This window comes from Leuciscus leuciscus (genome assembly GCF_965113295.1).
Source record: "Leuciscus leuciscus genome assembly, chromosome: 18".
Lineage (NCBI taxonomy): Eukaryota > Metazoa > Chordata > Actinopteri > Cypriniformes > Leuciscidae > Leuciscus > Leuciscus leuciscus.
This window is the reverse complement of record NC_138742.1, coordinates 29,487,562-29,512,322: the sequence shown is the minus strand read 5'-3', so window position 1 is coordinate 29,512,322 and position 24,761 is coordinate 29,487,562. Positions and strand designations below refer to the sequence as shown.

The window sequence follows — 24,761 nt, the reverse complement described above, 5'->3', positions numbered from 1 at the left end:
GTGACATGCTGATGTGATGTTACGCCGGCTCTCAGAGCCTGACCTGAACGGCAGAACAATCTCCTCGTTCCAGCAGGGGTTTGGCCCCTCGGCGGTGGACGTCTGAAGCACTGAACGCTGGAAAGACACCTCCACAAACGGCCTGATCAGAGGCTGAAACACACATACATCCACACACAGAGAGAGCTAAAGCTGCAGTAAGAGATTTCTGAGAAAAGCTGTTGAAAATGGGATTATTTGCTAGATGTCTGTTCTGTGGATGTGCTGAAAAAAATATGGTGTTTCTATGGTGTAAATATTTCTAATATAAACAGTGTCTCAGAAACCGCTTACTGCACTTTTAAATATAATTACTAGTAAAGGTTCAGGATTGGTGCAGTGATGCCGTCATGCTGTTACCTGTCCGAAGGGCCACTCACCGCCCTGGGACGACACAGGACCTGTAAATGGCTCTGTGAATGATCGTCCAGACTTGGCCGACACAGGGGGTTTGCTGAAAATACAGCAAACAATACATGAGAGAAAGCATTCTTCTTATCGGTTAACTTTCCTGGGTGTACGGGTACCTGGCATAATGTCTGCGGACAGGGATGTCGTATCCTCTGATGATGTTGACCAGGAGTCTGATGTCTCCATCGGAGAGGTTTTGAGCGGTCACCTTCTTCCTCTCCTTCCTGTGAGGCTTCAGGGGCCGCTTGGGCTCGGCCAGTTTGAACAGGTTCCAGCCCAACACCCTGCAAAAGCATCCGCTGAGAGTCAGTGTGGAGATTTCCCATAACACACTGCAGTATTAGTGAGGGATTTCAGTTAACATTCAGCTTGAACAATAGACACTGAGACACAGGACTTCATCAGCCTCACATACAGTGTGTTGATTCGGCACTGACTTGGTTTAGAATTATTTTAGCTGGCAGAGCCAAAGTAACCGACAATATTGTGTCTAAAATGCAAGGATTTTGTTTATTGATCTGCTGTATAAAAGTAATATCATACTCCCAATAATGCTGTTGTTCTGAGTATCACTGTGCCTGTGAAAGCTTAAGCAGAGAAGATTATCTTTCAGCCTGTTTCTCACAAAAAGCTTTAATCGTTTTTTTATACCATGGTCTGGGTGAATACTCGATTCTGATTGGCTGCAGGGTGTCCATTAAAAAGTGATAGAGGACACCTAGTAAAGGAGTTCTGGTGAAACTGACTGTTTACCGTTCGAAATTAATAAATAAATAAATGCGCTGGCTACATCAGCTGTGAGTAACCATAGCAACAGGCAGTAAACTGAAGGGTTCTACGAGCTGAGCGGACTATAAATATCTCCGGTTGCTAAATAAACCGTCAAGCGTAACCAGGGACACCAAGTTATTGTTTGTAAAAACTTTAGATTTCGATTGTAAAACTAATTAAAATATAAACTAATGTTTTAAAAATGTGTTATTTGGCAAGTGACCATGGTATAAGCGGGTTAACGCCCTTCGAGGTGTCCATTGTCAGGTATTAATGGACTTCGGCGGAGGCAACCGTCCGACGCGCCTCGCCGTCGTCCACCTGACAATGGACACCTCGTCGGGCATTAACCCTTACATAATGTTGGTCGATGTATGATTTCATTATATGGAAAAGAGCAGCTTGAACATCCAGCTAAACCTCTCCTTTAGTGCTCCACAAAGAAATAATGTCACATGGGTTTGGAACATAATGCAAAGAGAATATAACTGCACACTCACTAAAGCACATTTTACCAACTTTTCAGCATTAAAGATGAGGATGCCTCGATACGCTAATTCCTACGTTTTCAAGGAATTATACCTTGACAAAGGCTACTTGTTGTGGCGAAACATTGGTAATAATAAAATGTGCTTTAAGTCCCCCTGTAGTCAATAATTGTATCCCTTAAAACTCATCTTTGATCACCAAAATTACATATTTAAACGTTTTTCCTTGAAAAAATTTTCTTCATGCCTTAAGATATCTTGAATAATTTATACTTGAATATACTCGACACTCTTGCCTCATTTAGTATACGCGGTTCTATGAATATGCAAATGAGCCCCGCCTCCACTCACTCACTCAGCTCAGAGATCCACTGGTTGACGATCACACGTTGATCTGATTGGTTACAAGGTAGTTTGTGATGTCAGAAACACCAGCGATTTCAAAGCGTGTTTTTGAGACTGTCTTTGGTTCACTGCAGTTTTAAGGAGAAAATACTCAGCAAAGGAGTCGACTTATGAATTTACACATGGTTTGTCTTAAAGTATATTAAAAACACCACATAGACACATAAACAACATTAAAAACTGGATTTTCACCACAGGGGGACTTAAAGAGAGTGTGCAGTTATATTCTCTTTGCATTAAGTCTTTTCCTTTAACTTGCACCTCAAAAGGTGTGTGTTTGCTTTGCTGTGTTTGGAGGACATGGGTTTGTAACAACATGAGGGTGAGTACACACATACATTAGTACTGTTGCTCTAAACACACTATCAGTACTCACCATACAGCAGATCAAACACACACAAACACTCTCTGAGTGTGTGATTTCCACAGTAACACACACACACACACACACACACACACACACACACACACACTGCAGTGTGGGACTGGACTCCTCTAACATACTTTACACTGACTAATTCTACAGAAAATGGCATCTCATGAACACACAGATCTGAGGGGAGGAACACAAGGAAAATAAAGGAACACAAAAGACTGAAAAAAGAACGGAAAAATCCTCAGAACATACCCAGCACCTGGACCACTGAATATACAAACATACAGGAGAAACAAAAGAGAAATAAAATACGAGAGCTGTCAAATAAAGATCACTTTATACAGATAAAATAGATAAAAACTGGCGCTCTGCAGTCCGTGCTCAAACTACACTGCCCATGGCATGAACATACCATAAACTGCTTCTACATAATCATCATCATCAAGTACAATAGTTATTTAATCAGTCCCTCCAGAAAAACACGGAGTTTTTTTGTGATTGTTGCGGGCAAAAATCCTTGATTATGCGGCACGTTTTCTTAAAAAATGCGATGGAATATGCGGGATATTTATGCAATTTTATGCGATGAAATTGCAGGAACTTGCAAAAATTGCGGGAACTTGCAAAAACTGCGGTTTGATGAAAAAGAGAAAAAAAAAGTGATTCCCCCAACACCCTATTCACTAGGCTACTACTTTAATGTAAAGAGTCATTTCTTATTACTTCATATGAGAAGCAAGCATACTACATCACATAAAGTGCTGGGAATATTTAAGTTCTCATCTTGTTTTATTTCAGACCTTAATAAACACATGGCTCAAACTTACAAAACATTGATGAGTCGAACAAGTTCTGTAGCTTTACAAAATGAATGCTACAACTTCTGTAAAAATGAATAAATATAAAAAAAATAAAATGTGTGCTTCCTGTTTTACAGAGGTAGCTATACAAAACAATAACACAATAATTTGCTCCCACTGTCATGTAACACACTGGGAAACTGCTTTGCGCGGTCTTTTGCGCTTATGTTTGTTGGTAAATGAGAATGATTTGCGGGCTTCATCATGGTTTCATCGGCATCGCAGGGTTTGCAGCTTTTCAATGATGTCGCGTAATTACGTCACTTCATAACGTTCCCATGTCAACAGGGGAAATGGCTGCGCTTGTGTGAAGTAAACGCAACATTTTTCAACTTTCTGCTAAGATATATGTGACTTTTTGCAACGAAAGTGCGGGGATTATGAAATCATGCAAGCCCGCATATTTTGCGCGCGGAAATCTGCAATTTATGCGGCGAAAGTGCGGCGTATTTGAAAAAATGCGTCCCCCGCATAAATATGCGGACTTTGGCTGATTATGCATTGAATCATGCGATCGCATAAATGCGTTTTTCTGGAGGGACTGTTTAATTAACTACAGTGCATGAACTGGATTTAGCTTGAAAGAAAGAGCATTTGTTACTGGGTGAGTATGTGTACCAGACCATATCTTAAAGATGAGGATGCCTCCATACGCCTCTATTTAAAATAAATGAGATCAACAATAGAGACGTTTTACCCGATGCTGGGAACCTCGTCCTCCGAAACCACATCGGACAGGATGAAATGATGCTTCGCTATAAGGGAACGATTAATGACTGACTCCCGAACCTGAGACAGAGGGACAAAGAGAGAATTTGAGAGGGAATTTGATTTTAAGGGCCCTTTGCAGACCAATCCATACATACCACATTTATCCTATACACAACTTGCATTACTGTACACTGTTCTTTCATGTTTAAAACATCAAGACAAAATTGTAATAATATAAATAAATAAAAAATACTGTTTTGCTCTATTTTTGATCAAATAAATGCAGCCAAGGTGAGCTTGAGAGACTTCTTTCAAAAATATTTGTAACAATCTTCCCGACCCCAAACTTTTGAACGCTAGTCCTAGTAAGAAAGAGAGCAAAATAACTCCATAACTCATCACTCACTTTTTGCAGATATTTGGCCACGAGGGCTCGATGTGAATCAATGTGCTCTTTTGTATCGATGATCTCGCCATCCTTTAGTCTCTTCTCATAATCCTGAAACAAAATAATGACACAAATCCACCCATTTGTTCTAACATATGTTCAATTAACATATGAACTAATTACATGCTTCCTAAAAGATAAGACTGTTATTACATTGCACTGCAGGTGCTGCAAACCTACATTAACTGTACATTTCAGTCACAGACTTGCCATGACATCTTGCACAGACATCTACTCGACACTAGGTGGCACTACAATAAACTATAATAATTTACCTTTTTTTAAAGTGTTTTCTATTTAATCTTTAAATGCAACTTTCAAACACTATCTCTTTGAAGCCCTTGGCCCTTCATCTAGTCTGGACCATCGTAGGACACCCATCACTTCACAGACAGTTCTGTTGTAACAACGTTTTCACCGACCGGCAACCTTCCGGTCTCTCTCTTGAATCCAACATGGAAGTCACTTAAACTGCAATTCATCGACTGGCCACTAGAGACAGGCTCCAAATGAGAGTCAATCCTATAGACCCCCATGTTAAAGGTAGGGTAGGTAATCATTTTTCTAAAAAAAAAAACATTCCAAATTTGTTTAAACTGTCTTTATATACCAATACATAATTAAAATGTAAGTACTCTGAAAAAGAAAATTTAAAAATCGAGTGACTGTAGACCTTTTAATCTGCAATAAACACAGCTCATTATTTCCATTCACTCCACCCCCTCCCTTCTGAGCTCCTTCCAAAGCCACACCCCCAAAACACATGAACGCGCGACGCCAAACGCTCAGGCTGGAACAAGACGCATTTATTACCTGAGACGAGTGGAGAGGAAGGAGCGCAGTACATACAGTGACATCATGTCAGAATCACATGTAATAAAATACCTAACTTTATCACTATGAATATAAACAAATAAGATTTCTTTTAGTACTCACTATCAAGCTAGCATGTCGATAATGGTAAAGTTTCATTCGGTAACGAGCTATATTTATAAGGCAAAACTAAAAACAGGTTGCATTGATACACGTTTTTCCATTACCATCAGTTACACTGTGATGAAGATGAATTTCGTGTAAGATTCATAACATATACAGTGTTTTGCATGTAAGAGTTTCCATGATGAAAACATTGTTGACTCTAATGAAGACTAACGTACACTCCGAGTCCGGAGACAAGTACCGCATCGTCGGTTCGAGGACAGGTCCGGGGTTGAGGGCGAAGCAGAGGAGGTCGTTCAAGAGTGCGGGCAGGGTCCGAGGAAGTAGTTTTTGCCTTGTTTGCCTTCGCTGACTGCATATGCAGGTGCTTTGAGCTGAATATTTCCGGGAACGGTGACATGTGATGAGTGCACGCAGGGCAGCGCGCGCAGTGGGGCTCGGGGCGGGCACGAGACATGAAGGCATCTGATTGGTTCTTTACATTCGCACCGAATGGCAGTGATTGGTCAGAGTTTTTACTGTCCTGCAGCTGCTACAGAGGTCTGATTTTTTTCATTCCTTTTTCTAAACACATAATGTATTGACTACTATCAGGATGGAAGGACCATTTCACCCAGTATAAAAAAAAGTGTTTCTGAACAGGATTACCTACCCTACCTTTAATATGCTCAATTTTACAGCAGAAAAAAATATGTTTACAGCAGGGGACAGAAAGTGGTTTTGGTCTATATTGCTAATTTTGCCCTTCATGAAAAATGTGAGGGGGGTTAATTTTTTTTAAACTCACCCGTTTAATTTATATTAAGCCTTAAAGTTCTGCATAATTAAGGGCGTGGCCACTTGAGTGACAGGTGGATTGCCGCTGCTGTCACTACTAGCCGTTTGTCTGCTGTCTGTTAGCGCCACGTCACCTCAGCTAATCCCGCCTTTTTGCCCATTTTCTGTTATCGGGGAGTGACGCGCTGCCAAGATGGCGACGGCCGGCTCCGCCCACTTTGGCCTTCAAAAATGCTCTTCAAAAGCCTACGGGTGATGTCACGGACACATATTTTTCACAGTCTATGGTTTTCACAGAGGTTAAGTGATCTCACCTGGAACACATTTTGGGATATCTCGCGCTCCATGGAGGGGACGCATTTAAAGTGCCGGAACTCCGCCACCTCCTGACTCCGCAGCCTCAGGAGACGGAAGCGACGGGAACGCTGCAGCTCCTCATCGCTCACGAAATTAAACTCCTCCTGAAGCTGCTCCAGACGAAAGTATTCGGGAACCGCCACATCTCCACCACTCACCAGCTACAGACACAGAGAGAGAGACACCAAGAATAATAGATTCCTATTGGTATTTTCTACAGTGGTGTTGAGTACTCAAATATTTATTGACTAAACTGCATATTTCTCCATCAATGGCAACAGACCGGTGCTGGTGTCTGTCTTTTTTCAAATTAGAATGGCTAATAGGCACAGTCTTGTGACTCGCAATGATTAAAGGTGTATTCAAGAGTTCTGGGAAATGTACCGAGAGTAGTTGCATGATGGAGGTGTTGTTGGGGTCGTTAGGGTCGAGGCGAGACTCAGCCGCCCACTTCCCCAATTTCTTCCTGTCATTCAGACTAGATGCCCCGATACAGGCAATAGCGTCCATCTGCCCAATACCACTGAAGAGAGAGAGAAACAGTCCATCTTATCCAGCACAACTCTGAAAACAACACGCTAATGCAGGGCTGGGTCTCTGACCTGTACATGCCCCCTGCAGGCTGACTGGACGGGGGAGCAAGGGGGACGTCATCTTCCCCTACAGCCCATGACACGCAGCAGGAGAGCTTCCCTGACGTCAGCAGGGTCTGTGTGCTGGTGCCGTCAGCCTCGAAAGAGAACGGGACACCTACCACAAATGAAATATAAAACAACCTGAAGGCTGAATCATTTGACTTCCTACAAATGGCTCATCCGGGTTACTGAAATCAGCAGCGCTTTACGCTTGTTTTTTCTTCGTGGAAGTTTTGCATTTGGTGAGCTAATAAAATATTAATATTAAAATATTTTGCGTACAGTTATTTAATTATGCCATCCAGCATCGTGAACACGCTCTCTCGTTTCATACAAACGCAGCTGCTGCCATTTTGTGACTATTGTTTTGTACACTGTTGGATTATAAGAAAACAGCTATGATTTTAAAACAGTTTAATCTGAGATCAATATTTCTCTCATCTCCATAATTATTTATGTGTTGAAATGTTGTGTAATAAGTGGTGTGACTGTATACCGTATCCCTTAAATGTCCGTCTAGTTTAAACACGCCGCGCTAGAAACCGCTCTCTCCGCAGAAGCTTCGCATTTAAAGACATAATAAAATATATCAACTCCGTTTCACGTAGGGGTCTTCATCACCCTGTCGGGGGTTTATTCTGAGATAACAACCGGCTGGATGTACATTATCCCTGACTTACCACTGCCAACACCCTCGTGGTTGAAGGTGACTCTCTGGTTGCTGCTGAACTCCATCTCCTCAGATGGTGCACTGCCGGTCAGGACAGAAGATTCTGGAACCGGCACACACACCTCCACCAGCAGGGTGAAAGATGAGCCGACACCCTCAAACACCTGCGAGACAACATCCAGAACGTCTGAAACGCATACACAACAAACGGCAAAGGAATTGTGCATACACTCCCAACCGTACCTGCAGTTTGATGCTTTCTGGCCAGTTCACAATCTTCAGGTTGAAGATCTGACCAAAGTGGACTCTGAAATCCATGTTGAGGGCTCGACTGTCCGTTCTGGAAACTTCTTTATCGTTGTACAGGACCTTGATGAAGAGGGCACGCTTGGACACATCCTCTCTACGAGCAAACTCGGCACTAAACAAGGCACATACAAAAACTAGTTTACTTTTTCTGGAGAAACTCTGAGTCTTTACCCAGGCAAAAGTGACTGAAACAATGCAAGGGTTGATGGGGGTTTTCAGGGAGTTGTTAAGGTGTCCTGAGTGGTCTTAAGGTTGTAATGGCGTTATTGAAGTTTGTCTTTCTAAAGGCCCAGACACATCAAACCAACATCAATGAACTAGCAGCAACGAATCGGACTGTGTTGTCACCTCGTGTCGTTGCCTTAAAGGGGTCATCGGATGCCCATTTCCACAAGTTGGTATGACTCTTTAGGGTCTTCGTGTAAAGTTTGTAATATACTTTGGTTAAAATTCCTCAATGGTTGTGTAAAACAACACCCTTTTTACCTCCTCAAAAACAGCTCTGTTCACAGCGACCTGTTTCGGTGCATGATAATGAGCAACTGCTTTACTACAACTGTTTTACTAGTGTAAAACAAGGCCGAAAGATGCTCAACGATGACCCAACACTGGCCAACCGTTGGCTTTTTGTATCACAGCCTTGAGGTATTCTACATGTTTTAGCAGTAGCACAGGTGTTGAGGGTGGAGGCTTGGACATCCTGGGAAGTTGCGAAGGCATTGCTGGAATATTGCAGGTAGTTGCCAGGGCTTTGCCGTGTGGTTGTTGAGGTGTTTTAGTCGTAGAATTTTTATTTATTTATTTTTTTGTCCAATTTATGTCCACAAGCTTCATTCATATACATATAAAGGACAAACAGTATGGGACAAGTTATGCCTGGAAGTTTAATACTAAAGACAGTTTAAGTCAGGGGTGCCCAATCCTGTTCCTGGAGATTCAGCTCCAACACACCTGTCTGTAATCATCAAGTGCTCCTGAAGATCTTAATTAGCTGCTTCAGGTGTGTTTGATCAGGATTGGAGCTGAACTTTGCAGGAAGGTAGATCTCCAGGAATAGGATTGGGCATCCCTGGTTTAAGGGGTTTGTTCAAATCACTAACTTCAAATAAGAGCAAAAGTAAGGGGCTGTTTACGCGACACCATTTTCTACTAAAAACGTAAAATTTGTATGCGTTTTGGCCGTTCATTTACACGACAACTGCGTTTTGGTTGGCTGAAAACACAATCTTTTGAAAACGGGTTTTCAACCGTTTTTTAAAAACGGTAAACAACGAAAACACGAATCTCTGAAGACGATGACATCATGCGTATTACGTGTACGTGTTCAGTCTATAGTGTTTCAACGCCATCTAATGGCCTGGCAGCAGAATACAGCGTTTTTAGTCGTTTTCAAAGGAAAAGGAAAAAACAAAGGAAAAACGTCCCAGTTTTAAGCATATCGTTGCCGTGTAAACGTCCCCTAAGTGTTGCTTACCTTGGATAACACCGTTAGGAGCCATTCACACAAAACGAAGGGCAGTGAAGCAACAATTTATTTATTTATTTTAAAGTTGAACTCATTTTAACTTGAGCGCGACGTTTTTAGAATGCCGTGTGATGCAATAGACTCGAGCGCAGCGGTCAAACACGTCCATCTAGCATGTGTTTACATTGAAAAACAATGGAAAAGTAGAGCAGTGAAACGGAAAAACACATTCTGTGTGAACGGCCCTCATTTATTTATCTTTTTAAAGACACTCAATACCCTGAAGGTCTTAGGTAAGTGTATCAGTGTGTGTGTGTGTGTGTGTGTGTGTGTGTGTGTGTGTGTTCATTCACCGAGGACACTGCTCATTGGGGGTGACCGGCCCAGAGACGGTAAGTTCTGGAATCAGAACCGGTTCTCCAGGTTTCCTGCGGATCCTGGCAGCCTTCTCCCGCACTTGCTCTTCCAGGGAGCCCATGTCTGGTTTCTCTGGAGGATCCGGCTTCTCTGGCTCCTCTCCCAACTCCTCCTCACTTTCCTCATCCTCCTCTTCTTCCTCCTGCTGTCTTTTCTTTTTCTGCTTTTTCTTTAAGACTTTCTGAGAGAATCAGAAGCATGTTGTGAACATCTCATGTCAAATCTGGTTTCAAACAGGATTAGGGATGCATAAACTGTAGTTTTTAAGACAAAACATAAGTGGCTATTAACATTGACCATGATTTGCAGGAACAAAGAGACAAAATCATTGATTTTAAATTAAAGTTAAATTAAAGTTAAATTAAAGGGCGACTAACAATGAGAATGCAAGCGACTGCATTGCATGTGTAGTGGTACCTGTTTTCTCTTCCAGGATTTCCATTGCTCATGTTGTCTTCTGTACTCACTCATCTTCTTCTGATAATCTTCCTCTGTCTCCGCCTGCAGCTCTTCCACTTCCGCCACAATGTCATTCTCATACTCCTGCTCGTCCTGCTCTCTCTCCACCTTCTCCCTGCAGAGGTAAAGCCACATTACACAAAGCACAAAACATATGACACATGACATATGATGACATACCTCCTGACGAAGAGTTTGAAAGGCGTGTTGGTGAATCTCTGGAAGTCTCTGAGAGCTTTGAGCTCCTTCCACACTCTGATGATGCTTTTGAGGAGAGCTCTGTCCTTTTCTTGCTCCACATCACGCAACTGACGAGTGTGTCTGAATGTACAGGAGAATACAGAGGACAGATTTAAATGTGACAGAATAACTATCATAAATATATACTGAAGGTAGAGGTGATTGGAAGTTTCTTCAGGGTTCGTACAGATACTGTAAAATTAAATTCCAGGACTTTCGAGGACTTTTCAAGCACTACTTTTTGGGTTTTGAAGGACTACAATCAGAGATCGCACTTATCAAACAATATCTTTAGTATTTTTTAACTCAAATTACAGATATAAGGTATCCAAAATACAACTTGCAATATACAGTACAGGCCAAAAGTTTGGACACATTACTATTTTTAATGTTTTTGAAAGAAGTTTCTTCTGCTCATCAAGCAGAAGCATTTATTTCTGTGATGCAAAGCTGAATTTTCAGCATCATTACTCCAGTCTATCACATGATCCTTTAGAAATCATTCTAATATGATGATTCATTATCAAAGTTGGAAACAGTTCTGCTGCTTTATATTTTTTCATAACCTGTGATACTTTTTTTAGGATACTTTGATGAATAAAAAAAAAGAAGCAAATGTTTTAAAAATAGTAACAACAATATACACTACTGGTCAGTAATTTGGGGTCAGTAATTTCTTTTTTTCTTTTTTTGAAATAAATCAATACTTTTATTCAGCAAGGATGTGTTAAATTGATAAAAAGTGATAGTAAAGAAGATTTATTATTAGAAAATATTTTTTTTATTTTGAATAAATGCAGTTCTTTTTAACCTTTTATTCATCAAATATATTAGGCAGCAGAACAGTGTCCAACACTCATAATAAATCAGAATATTAGAATGATTTCTAAAGGATCATGTGATAGACTGGAGTAATGATCCTGAAAATTCAGCTTTGCATCACAGAAATAAATGATCATTTAAAGTATAATAAACTGAAAACCAATTATTTTAAATTGTAATAATATATCACAATATTACATTTTTTTTCTGTATTTTTAATCAAATAAATGCAGGCTTGATGAGCAGAAGAAACTTCTTTCAAAAACATTAAAAATAGTAATGTTTCCAAACTTTTGGCCTGTACTGTATTTAATAATATATATATATATATATATATATATATATATATTAAATACAAAGTTTATAATTGCTATTATTGTTCAGTAAAGAATATTTTATATTATAATGTTACTTCGTATCAAGCAAAGGTCTGATGGGGGTTTATCAGATGGGCTGCAGTGTTAATTTTGCGTGAAAAGATTGCATTTGTGTTTTTTCGAATACTCATATATGAGTATATATTGTATTTAAATAAGTCAAGCACTTTTCAAGTACCTCTTTGCAAACATGGCTGTTTTCAAGGGTTTTCCAGGACTTAAATGTTAAAGAGTCAAATTCAAGCACCTTGTATGAACCCTGTTTCTTACCTCACTTCCTGTTTGTACTCTGCCATCCTCTGCTGGGTCACCTGACTCAGAGCCTCTCCTCTGTGTAGCTCAAGCATATTATGTATCGTGTTCCTCAAGCCGTTCAACTACACAAACACACACACACACACACACACACATTCAGAGTGAGTTTTAAGAACAGGAGGCTTGGTTTTGATGCCCCTCTTCTGCGTTACCTTATCGGTCAGGAGTCGCGTGATGCTCTTGTGCTGTCTGGTCAGGTGCTGATCGTACAGCTGGGCGAGACGGGCTGCCAGCACATGTTCACGGCTGAAGAGAGGATGATGGGAGAAGATGAGGCCCGACACATCTACATCCAGCTGGTAGTCTGACTGGGGATCGCCCATTCCAGATATGTAGAGGTTCACGTGCTTCGACTTCAGAGCCTGAAACAGAGCCGACAACCGGGGAAACACCATATGTCATTAATTCAGTATGAAGACATATCATTCATTAAGTAGTATGCATTTCCACTAATAGTCTTAAAAGTAGATTTTTTGTTATTTTGCAACAAAGGGTCAGTGAATAAAACTTTAAGGATATTAAGTTTGTCCCTAGGTTTAACTCTGCTTTAAATAAACTGAATGGCATCTATGCTAATATTAGTCTATTCACGTTCCTTCCAACCCTTGGGATTCTTATCCTGAGGTTATTAGAGATCCAGCTCTGGCTCAGCGAGCTTTTGCTTTTCGACATCTACAAATCACAACTTGTGCGTGTGACCAGCTCAAGGTGCATCTCAATGATTCAACGGCTGCTTCTCTACAATCTTCCATACCAGAAGAACTTCTGCTGCTCCCAAACACTGCGTCTCCCTGCACTAAACTGCTCAATCCTGGACGGACCTCAAAGACTCCCACAACTTCATCTTACATGTGAAGGGTAACTCTCGCCAAAATTGAACCTAGGGTCTTTTTGTTAATCTACCCGAGTCAAACTTTCGTGTAAAGGCATAATTAGAATGGAAACGCCACTTTTAAGATTGACCGTATTTTCGTTTTAGGTCAAAATGCCTTTTGAATGGGAGTGCATGGGGCACTTCTATGATAGCATCAAAATTGCTATTTTTAAAACACTAAGAAGACTCGACACAACATGAAACTTTGCTCGAAGAAACACCAGGGGCTCGACACATGAACTCCAGCATTGACTACATTGTTTGTGTTCACAGAGTTTACTAAAAATAAAGGTTTTGTACGACTCACTTGATCAAGTTAGTGTTTCCGATGGCTGAAATTTTGTCAGGAATTTTGCATTCGATTCGACTACTTTTGACAGACAAAATTCCAGTTGTTGTGTCGAGCCTTCTTAGTGTTTTAAAAATAGCGATTTTGATGCTTAAAACGAAAATACGGTCAATCTTAAAAGTGGCGTTTCCATTCTAATTATGCTTTTACACGAAAGTTTGACTCGGGTAGATTAACAAAAAGAGCAATTTTGGCGAGAGTTACCCTTTAAAATCAATCTAATAACATAACTATTGACTACAATTATTCATCAGACTTACTGAACAAAACCTTACAGGTATCGTAATCATCAATATCACTACATAATGAATTAATAGCTCTGACATAGAGCTACTATAAGTATATCAAAATTTACCACATACATAAAGTACACTCATGTAAAGCAATATATACTTTATAGTAGGGGAGTAACGGTATACACTCACCTAAAGGATTATTAGGAACACCATACTAATACTGTGTTTGACCCCCTTTTGCCTTCAGAACTGCCTTAATTCTACGTGGCATTGATTCAACAAGGTGCTGAAAGCATTCTTTAGAAATGTTGGCCCATATTGATAGGATAGCATCTTGTAGTTGATGGAGATTTGTGGGATGCACATCCAGGGCACGAAGCTCCCGTTCCACCACATCCCAAAGATGCTCTATTGGGTTGAGATCTGGTGACTGTGGGGGCCATTTTAGTACAGTGAACTCATTGTCATGTTCAAGAAACCAATTTGAAATGATTCGAGCTTTGTGACATGGTGCATTATCCTGCTGGAATTAGCCATCAGAGGATGGGTACATGGTGGTCATAAAGGGATGGACATGGTCAGAAACAATGCTCAGGTAGGCCGTGGCATTTAAACGATGCCCAATTGGCACTAAGGGGCCTAAAGTGTGCCAAGAAAACATCCCCCACACCATTACACCACCACCACCAGCCTGCACAGTGGTAACAAGGCATGATGGATCCATGTTCTCATTCTGTTTACGCCAAATTCTGACTCTACCATCTGAATGTCTCAACAGAAATCGAGACTCATCAGACCAGGCAACATTTTTCCAGTCTTCAACTGTCCAATTTTGGTGAGCTTGTGCAAATTGTAGCCTCTTTTTCCTATTTGTAGTGGAGATGAGTGGTACCCGGTGGGGTCTTCTGCTGTTGTAGCCCATCCGCCTCAAGGTTGTGCGTGTTGTGGCTTCACAAATGCTTTGCTGCATACGTCGGTTGTAACGAGTGGTTATTTCAGTCTCTTCTATCAGCTTGAATCAGTCGGCCCATTCTCCTCTGACCTCTAGCATCAACAAGGCATTTTCGCCCACAGGACTGCCGCATACTGGATGTTTTTCCCTTTTCACACCATTCTTTGTAAACCCTAGAAATGGTTGTGCGTGAAAATCGAAGTAACTAACAACATCTGCAAAGTTACAACGCTCAAAGTTCAAAGCAAAGGGAGATATTTGCTTTTAAAGAAATCGCTTTTTAAGGACTACAACAAACGGCTGGTAGAGACTACACCACATTCCTCCCGGGTTAGTGACATCACTAACCCTAAAATTTACATAAACCCTGCCCACAGAACACAATTTATAGATTATCAAGACAGAATATGCTAATCAATGACTAGAAGATAACTACACATAAGCTACATAAATTCATCAACTAACCATTCAGAAATGTCCTGTTGCTTCTACATGTTGTCACTTCTTGAGTCTCTCCATCATTGTCTTGACTCCGGTTTGAACATAAAAGGCTAAAAGTTTTTTTTTTAATTTGAAGTGCATGTCTGTGTGAGGTAAAAGGACACAAGCTGTTGTAGCTCCGCCCCCTGTGCCGGGAGCAGCAGCTCATTTGCATTTAAAGGGACAGACACAAAACGGTGTGTTTTTGCTCACCCTCAAAAAGTGACAACTTTAACATGCTATATACAAATATCTGTGGGGTATTTTATTTTGAGCTAAAACTTCACATACACACTTTGGGGACATCAAATACATATTTTACATCTTGTAAGAAGGGCATTATACCACCCCTTTAATGCAACACTGTTTGCTAACCGCCAAAACAGGAAGAAGAGCAGAAGAAGAAGAGTTGATCTACGCACCAACCCAAAGCAAGAGTTAAAATGGCATGCAAGAGCTTGCTAGTAGCCGATACACTGAGTTTAGATTAATCTTTGTGATGTGCTCCATTAACTTCACGGAAAGGAAACCTGGACGGCAGAAAGCAGCATCCTTATTGTTTTTATTTTTATTTTACAAAAGCACAATGTTTTGTTTTTATTGTGAGTGAGAGTTAAGTTTCGAATGATGTCTTACTCTTATCTGTATGACCTTAAATGATGGCTTAAATGTTGCTGTTTTATTTTTCATTGTTCTGTTTAATTTGCACTTTTATAACACAAAGAGATGCTTTTCAGTTTTGTAGATGATTGTGACCAAATATGAGTTTAGGGTCCAGTTCTCATTATTAACTACTATCTTATGTGTACTGCTTATTAATAGTTAGTACGGTAGTTGTTAAGTTTAGGTATTGGGTAGAATTAAGGGATGTAGAATATAATCATGCAGAATAAGGCATTAATATGTGCTTTATATGTACTAATAAACAGTCAATATCCTAGTAAATGCATGCTAATTAGCAACTAGTTAATAGTGAGAATTAGTTGAATTAGTCATTTCATTCACCTGTGTCTTGTTAGTCAACTTATTAGTTTCCTTTGTTTGGTCATGCTTATAAGCCTTCAGTTCTCCCTTAGTGTTTGTTGGTTCTCGTTAACCAACGAGACATCACTAACCCTAAAATTTACATAAACACTGCCCACAGAACACGATTTATAGATTATCAAGTGCATATTTTACTCCCGCGTTTTCCAGAATATTGTTATTTTAAGTCTTTCTCCTAGTATAATTCCTCCCCTTCATGTGCTTCAATACCACGTACCGTGACAACTTTAGCATTTAGCGACTTTATCATAACATCAGAGTTGACATGTCAACATTCACTTGTTCTAAAAGAAAATGGAAAAACAAAAAAACGTTGTTTTAATTGAGTCAGGTCCTGTTTTGTAGCGTACCATGGAAAGTGCCTGTAATCGTTTTTCTTTCTTAATAACAGGGTTGAATGGTTGAGAGTCAACACTACTCCTCTACTGCCTGTACTGTGCATGAGGAACTAAGTATACTGTGGCTTTCTCACTGGTTATCAGCCATGCACTCCTGATATCCACTTCATGATTCTCATTCTCACTCTTTTATGTTTTAATGGGTTGCATTACCAGAACACTTTGTGTCAATTAGCTCCACATGTCTGTGAGCATTTTAATATTCAGATGTGTCCTCATGGCGTGTTCTTCTTCTGATTCATTTCAATTTGTATTTCAAGTATCTCGATTTATTAAACACACATGGCTGAGTGGGTGTGTTATCACTCCGTTGTGTGTGTGTGTGTGTGTGTGTGTGTGTGTGTGTGTGTGTGTGTGTGTGTGTGTGTGTGTGTGTGTGTGTGTGTGTGTGTGTGTGTGTGTGTGTGTGTGTGTGTGTGTGTGTGTGTACATCCTAATATCCATTACATATCTCCTATTTTGAGTTCTGTAAGGCGTGACCGGCACATGTGACCTCACTGCCCCGTCTCACAGCAGAATCCGTGACATCACCACACATCTGGATCCCATCTCCGTTCTCACACCTCTCATCTCAACAAATATTATTGGCGGTTCATATTGCCTGGAAACGGGCTGCATGGAGGATTTGAAACCAAAAAGTGCTAGTATACATTACAGGATTGCATTTTAGCATGATTTTTAAAAGTCGGAAAAGAGCATGAAATATTATTAGAGATAAGCTAAGCAAAGCTAAGCTAGTAAAAAAAATATTCACTTTAGAAATTTTCACAACTTGCCATGTGATTTTACTCCATGTTTCCCAGACCTAGTGACCTGGGGTCCCTGGAATTAATTATCTTCTAAAGTCAAAAAAAGAAAAGGAAAATAGATTGTGAACAGGGTTTTGTGTTGATTCCAATAATTTTATGTGGGAAAGAAAACGACGGATTCTTCATCTCAAGACAAGCATCTGAGGTCTGGTGCCTTGGGACCATAGACAACTGTCATCCAAAACCAGTGCATTTAATACGAGTCATGTTTCCTTTGCCAAATCTAATAACTAGTTATTTGTTGAAAGCACTCATTGAAGCAGCCTGGGAACTTGTATTAACGGGACAGTCAAAAAATGGATTTGTGATATAAAGCATTATGTACATCCAGCCGGTTGTTATAACAAAATAAACCCAAACATGGTGATCAGGAAACCGACGCAAAGTGCTTATTACAGAGCAACTTAGTACACGCCTATTTGCCACTTAAGACATGAAATATTGATTTGAGTTTAAATATTTTATCAGCTCATTAAAACGCAAAGCTTCCGAGAAGAAAAACACAGAGAATCTAACGTGATTACAGTTCTCATTAGCTGGATCTCTGACCTTTCTGTAGGCCGTCTGCAGCGCAGGGTCCAGCTCATCCTCCAGGTGGAAGAGAGGCGGTCTGGAGGACGACTCTTTGATTGGGTCGGGCAGAGCCAGAATACGCCCATCGTCTCCAAACCACTTCCTTCCCTGCAGAAACCACAAACACTCACATTACAGATAATAACATTTGTAAACATTTGTTTTTTACAGTATCATATTTATTAGGGATGCACGATATAACGGCCACCATATCGGTATTTGCCGATACATGTTCATTTTACTGTTAACGTTAACGGCCCAATAAAGAAATTTGGCCAATATATATAAAAGCAGATAAATAATGTATTATTTCCTCCAGCTGAGACACTTCAGATGCGCACAGTTCACTATAATGGTTTTGAATTGCTTGAAATATGATTGGAAAAGTTCAGTGCAACATGTGTCTGTCATATGAAATTATGATATGAATTAAGACTACATGAAATTATGAGAACATTTTTATAATTGTGTGCTTGGGACATGGATTTTAATGGTGAGACTTTTGTTTTTGTTATCAGATTTAGATTTGGATTTAGATTTATTGGCTTATATACATATCGATTATCGGCTTTCAAATATAAAGAATTATCGGTTATCGGTATCAGCCAAAATGTTCGTATCGGCGCATCCCTCATTTTCATAGACGTTAGTATATGAAGTTTTGTGCTCTTGCCCGATCATGATTTCTCTTCATTACCTCGCCCTGCTTGAGAATTCGGTTTTCCAAAATGTTCTGATTTGTCAGGCAGACGTGTGGCCTCTCGCCCACATATAACCCCTCCTCCTCCAGGTACCGGGGACGCACGTTCTCGGCCAGCTTACTCGAGGCAGGAACTGTGGGACACAAGGTGTACCCATCATTCGACCTGCTAGAGGAGGGTTAAGATAAAGAGTGTTTCTGTTTGTGTACCTGTCCTCATGCTGGGAACAAACAGTGTCTCTCGCTCCCTCTGCAGTCGCCTACTGTAGTCCATATACTCCGCTCTCCTCACTTCCAGGAAGTCCTGTGCTGATTGGTCAATGATGAACAAATCCTCCTCCTCATCTCTGACCAGTGGAGCATCTTCATCCTAAACAGGGATTGAATTGCATTAAGGGTAGTTGATATGAAATCTCCAAGTAATGAAGCACGCTATATCTAATCGAAAACTTTTTTGTTGTTGTTGTAATTCTTTAAAATTACAATAAATGCAATTTTTATAGGCTAATATTAATTGAGAGACTGCATCGATGACTTAAAATATATTTGTATAATAAGTCATTGCCCAATGAACTGCAAAACATTTATTAAAAAGGTGAAAAAATGTGACCAGTCATATTTAAAAAATATGTACAATGTATATACATTTTAACTAGAGCTGTCAATAGTTTACTATTTTTAATTTTAATAAAAAAATGAAATCCTACAACTCATCTGAGTCTCATCTCTGATTTAACAAGCTGGTTCTCTTTAACTTAGCGCTGTTTGGACTGATTGTTTGAATGATTTTGCTTACTGGATTATTGGACTAAACACTTTCCCAGAGTTTAGCGGCTTAAAATGATCTGAACCGAGAAGTGAAATCAAGTTAAAGGGGTCAAATGGAGATTTCAGACTACCAGAGTAACATGTGCTTGTGCCATTATGGATACTCAGCTTGATAAACTCCCGGCTTTTAAGATCATCTAACTGCGTGACATAAATTGCGTTAATTTACATTTACATTTATGCATTTGGCAGACGCTTTTATCCAAAGCGACTTACATTGCATTCAAGGTACACATTTTACATTTTTGTCAGTTCTTGAAACAATTCCGCATGCTTCAGTAATTTATTTGTGTTCAGTTATTTTAACACGTTAATTTTGAATTAATCGTATGCGTTAACGTTGACAGCCCTCACTTTTTACCCAATATTTTGGTTCACGGACCCTAAAATATGGACCCTGATTGAATGGTCAACGTTTGGTCACTGATATAATTTACATGTGGAAATTACATTGTTGTTTGTTAGTGTCCATCTTAACATAAAGTACATACACCATAAAACAGTCTCTGTTGTTTATTCTAATCAGAAACAAACACACAAACACAAGTCACCCTGGCTTCAGACTCTTCCTCTCCTTCACACTCCCTCTCTTCCTCTCCTTCTTCTTCATCCTCTCCGTCTTCTTCCCCTGATTCCCCCTCTCCTCCCTCCTCTGCTTCTCTTCTCCCGGGACGTCTTTTCTTAAGTGGGCGTTGCTGTTGAGGCTCTGGGTCGAAGTTGAAGGTGAAGAAGTTGTACGCCTCTTCAGCGGTCGGCAAACCAGCTTCGGTCTGCTCAGAAACCAAACACACACATCAGGATTTGAGGATTTCTAATGTGTTTCTTAATTAATTATGTTCACATACTTCACCTGATGTGGGAAATATCATCTTTATTAATACACACATGCAACGATGCACAATGTAGAGAGTGTAAAGAAATATTAAAAAGTCAGAATCTATCCTTTTATAATATGTAATATCTATTGCTGCAGAAACAGGAGTCTCTTCTTACCCTGATGTCTTTGGTTGCACGTCTGGCCACATCACGAAACTTCAGCCTGGCAGTGAAGGACGAGTCTTCATCAGCCCGTAGCTCTGGATCCGTCTGGAGGAGGACACCATGACAGGAGGAGAGCAGATCAGATTACATTTCAAACTTCTAAACGAGGGGTGGTGTGTTTTACTCTTAATTATAAAATGAACATATAAAATCATTTGTATTTACTACTGTTCAGAAGTTTTTTTCAGAAGTCCCCCTGTAGTCAATCATTTGATCATTTAAAACTCATCTTTGATCACCAAAATGACATATTTAAGCATTTTTTCCTTTAAATTTTTTTCTTCATGTCTTAAAATAGCTTGAATGTAACTCGACACCCTTCCCTCATTTAGTATTGGCGGTTCTATGAATATGCAAATGAGCCCCGCCTCCACTCAATCACTCAGCTCAGAGATCCACTCGTTGACGATCACACGTTGATCTGATTGGTTACAAGGTAGTTTGTGGCGTCAGAAACACCAGCGATTTCAAACCGTGTTTTTGAGACTGTCTTTGGTTCACTGCAGTTTTAAGGAGAAAATACTCAGCAATAGCCTGGGAAAACCCAGACAAACTTCCGGCAAATTTAGATTTGCTCTGCAAGTAGTCTGGCAAAGCCGATTCTTTCAAGCCGATTTCTAATCCGTCCAAATCGAGGCACCAATTAAAAATGTTGAGTCTTTACACGATGACGATCGCTCTGATTGGTTTTAGGTCTATCCAGTTGTGCCCAGAGGCATTTGAGCGACGTCCGTTGGTGACGCCCCTTTGGAAATGAGTTATTAATAAAGCTTTGCCAGACCATAACTCAGTTACTACTGAGAATGGTCTGGTTTTAACCAGGCTAACTCAGCAATGCTGTCGACTTATGAATTTACACATGGTTTGTCTTAAAGCATATTAAAAACACCACATAGACATATAAACTACATTAAAAACTTGACTTTCACCACAGGGGGACTTTAATGTTTTTGAAAGAAGTCTCTTATGCTCACCACCAAGAGTTGTTTGATTAAAAATATAGTAAAAACTGTAATATTGTGAAATATCACAACTTTAAATCACTGATTTCTATGAGAATATGTTGTAAAAATCGAATTATTTCTGTGTTCAAAGCTGAATTTTCAGCATCATTACTCCAGTCTTCAGTGTCACATGATCCTTCAGAAATCATTCTAATATGATGATTTGATGATCAAGAAACATTTCTGATTATTATCAGTGTTGAAAACAGTCGAGCTGCTCAATATTTGTGTGGAAACAGTGTTTTTTTCAGAATTCTTTGATGAATAGAAAGATAATAACAGCATTTAATTTAATATATTTAAATATTTTGTAGCATTATCTTTACTGTCACTTTTGATCAATTTAATGGTCCTTGCTGAATAAAAGAAATCTACTTTGAACGGAAGTACATATTATAATACTTGGTTTATGGTGACAGAGAAACTAAATGAGACAAAGAATGCTTTAAACATGACCATACCAGGACAATTCAACTTTTCAAACATTACATGTTGACATTTTTCTTTAATTTGCCCGTTTCAAAGGAGGGGTGCTTACGTCTCTGTCGAACCGAGTGAGGGTTTCTCTGTCCCGCAGACTCTGCAGCCGGCTGGCGGGCTCAATGATGCTTTCCTGCTCTAGAAGACTGGCAGCTTTAGACTGAAGAGATGGCACAACCGTGAGTTAGTATTCTGAAATATATCCTGAAATACACTTTCTATTCTAGACGAACTTCACCTTCGCTGCCCTCAGCTTCTCAGTCATGCGCTGTCTCATGCTGGCCTCTGATTGGCTGGATCCCGGCCTCATCACAGGACGAGGAGGAAGATCTGGAGAGATTGTGAGGATGTAAGAATAGAGTGCACAGACACCACTGAACAGCTTCACATTATGAATTATTTTAGTTCACATGCTATATACTGTCATAGCACCCAGCCCTCAGGCCTTGTCCACACTAATACAGTTTCTTTGAAAACTGCATTTTTAGCGAGGTATTTAAAACGATGACGTAAGTTTAGTCATGTGACGCATATTGTACCAATAGATATTCACGTTTATACCGATATTGTGTCTGTTATGAGCTATTCACTTTCACACTGTTGCTTAAATATGTTACTTTGCACACTCTTCATATCACAGTCCTGCAAAGATGACACAAAATTCACTCGCATCTGTGGCAAAACATGAGCAGTTTTAGCGTTTTAGACCAAACATATAATGTTTGACGCATCAGTGATGCTGAGATATTTTTCTAAATAAAATGATCCTGCCAGAAGAATGATGTGATAACTTGATTATGTCTTGTTCTGTCTGTATCATCTCAGTGAGCTTTTGTGAGAGTTTTCCGACGTTTCAGTGTGGATGACAAACTTTTTGAAAACGCTAGAGTGGACGGAGAGCGCTTTTAAACGAAAACTCCCATTTTCAAATCTATCCGGATTAATGTAGACGTAGCTCTAGTGAAACCTAGGCTTTGTAATGACGTGTATAACCGGAGAGTTCCCTCACCTCTCGGTGAGCGCACTGGCTGTACATCATCATCCTCATCATCATCAGGTCTGTCCCGCTCCGGCACTGCTGTCACCTCCTCGTCTGGAGGAGACTCCACCGTCCTCTCCTTCAGCAGCTTCAACACGGAGACCACATGCAGACATTACAGACAGAACCAATCCGAGCGCAGGAGGTCTGAGGCTTTACCAGCCTCTAAGAGGGACGATCTCCTGCACCAATACTCACACTTCTGCAGGGGAAGTAACTATTTCATGTATTCTTTGTATTATTACTTGACTTTTTATAGCCATTCATTTTCTAAAATAAAAATAATGATGAGAATAGCATAACAGTATTAATAATTAAAATTATGTTTTATTGCTGTGGTAATCATCGTATCAAAAAAAGAAGCAAATAAATTGTTAAAACTGATTGCATTATTCACTTTTTATTGTCATTTTCTAAATAAATAAATAGTAATGGAATATTCATAAGTAGTATGGTATTGTTGTAGTAGTCATTATTGTGTCAAAAATCAAATAAATTGATGATTAAAATTTATTGCATTATAACTTAACTTTTAATAACCATTTTCAAAACAGAAAAAAATTGTAATGAAATATCATTGTATCAAGTAGTAATTGTATAAAAAAAAATAAAAAAAAAATTCTGTATATTGCTAATCATACACTACATGTATTTATAAAGTTAGCACAGTCCTGACCTTCTTTTTTTTCATTCTCTTTGCCATCACTGAGCGTCTGAGTGTCTCACCAGGGTCCTCTTCTCCACCTGCCAGCTCCTAAAATAACATATTTAGGAATATTACAATAAAAAATATAATAAGTATAATAAATACACACACACACACACACATATATATATGTTTGTGTGTGTGTGTGTGTGTGTGTGTGTGTGTGTGTGTGTATATATATATATATATATATAATGTCCATTAGATAGTGTTGATGATCATATATTTTTATTGTAATATTCCATATGTATATATATATATATATATATATACATATGGGTATGTTTTAAATGTCTATATTTATGTCCATTGTGACCATTTTTTTCTTCAATTTGTAGGTTTTCAGAATTCTGATTAAAAGTCAAAAACAAGTCCAACAGGTTTTTTTATAAAAAAAATGTTTATATAATATAATATAATATAATAATGCAGTCCAATTAATCCCAATTATTGCGGTTATCTATTTATTAAATAAATGCGACTAGATCAAATAACCACGATCATTAATCAATAATCGTGACGGTCTAGCTGTTAGTAATCCAGTTACATCACATGATAACGCACAGCATTTTCCCCACTGGTCACAAGCCGGTTTTAAGGAAGTCACATGCTCGGATACAAGAAGAATGATCAAGAGAGTCCAGAAGAAAAGCATTGAATGAAATGTGTTACTCAGCCTATTAAAATAAAACTGGTCCATATGATTCATATGCTTCATGTAAAAGCATATGACTTCAGAAGACCTGGAATCATATGCGCCAGTTTAAAGACACATTCACAGGTGTGGTCCTCTTTACTCCTAAACTCACCCTCCACTTGAACTGTGTGGAAAAGAGTAGCGTGGAGATTCTGCTGAGCGAGTGACGACAGAGTGCTTATATCTGAGAGAACTAAGAGCTAAGCAACACTGAAGGAAAGCCTAGCAGGGAAGTGTTAGAGCGCTAGAGGAAGATGAAA

At 39.5% G+C, this 24,761-nt stretch overlaps 1 protein-coding gene across 5 annotated transcripts in view; it reads right to left on the bottom strand.

The window, feature by feature from the left end:
* cc2d2a (coiled-coil and C2 domain containing 2A) overlaps window positions 1-24,761 on the bottom strand; it is a 57,334-nt gene that overhangs the window by 30,541 nt on the left and 2,032 nt on the right. For 3 of the 5 annotated variants that reach the window (XM_082144973.1, XM_082144972.1, XM_082144975.1), the window contains 24 exons: window positions 23,776-23,852; window positions 23,069-23,190; window positions 22,298-22,389; window positions 22,118-22,219; window positions 20,528-20,620; window positions 20,086-20,304; window positions 18,917-19,076; window positions 18,704-18,840; window positions 17,983-18,114; window positions 12,444-12,653; window positions 12,247-12,353; window positions 10,718-10,858; window positions 10,496-10,652; window positions 10,015-10,259; window positions 8,131-8,308; window positions 7,898-8,051; window positions 7,185-7,332; window positions 6,967-7,105; window positions 6,540-6,743; window positions 4,468-4,560; window positions 4,048-4,139; window positions 567-734; window positions 400-493; window positions 44-153 (listed from right to left, as the gene is read on the bottom strand). In XM_082144973.1, the coding sequence (XP_082001099.1) occupies window positions 44-153; window positions 400-493; window positions 567-734; window positions 4,048-4,139; window positions 4,468-4,560; window positions 6,540-6,743; window positions 6,967-7,105; window positions 7,185-7,332; window positions 7,898-8,051; window positions 8,131-8,308; window positions 10,015-10,259; window positions 10,496-10,652; window positions 10,718-10,858; window positions 12,247-12,353; window positions 12,444-12,653; window positions 17,983-18,114; window positions 18,704-18,840; window positions 18,917-19,076; window positions 20,086-20,304; window positions 20,528-20,620; window positions 22,118-22,219; window positions 22,298-22,389; window positions 23,069-23,190; window positions 23,776-23,852 (3,374 nt within the window). Of the gene's footprint in view, window positions 1-43; window positions 154-399; window positions 494-566; window positions 735-4,047; window positions 4,140-4,467; window positions 4,561-6,539; window positions 6,744-6,966; window positions 7,106-7,184; window positions 7,333-7,897; window positions 8,052-8,130; window positions 8,309-10,014; window positions 10,260-10,495; window positions 10,653-10,717; window positions 10,859-12,246; window positions 12,354-12,443; window positions 12,654-17,982; window positions 18,115-18,703; window positions 18,841-18,916; window positions 19,077-20,085; window positions 20,305-20,527; window positions 20,621-22,117; window positions 22,220-22,297; window positions 22,390-23,068; window positions 23,191-23,774; window positions 23,853-24,761 lie in introns of all 5 variants that reach the window. The other 2 variants (XM_082144974.1, XM_082144976.1) reach the window with 1 other exon arrangement.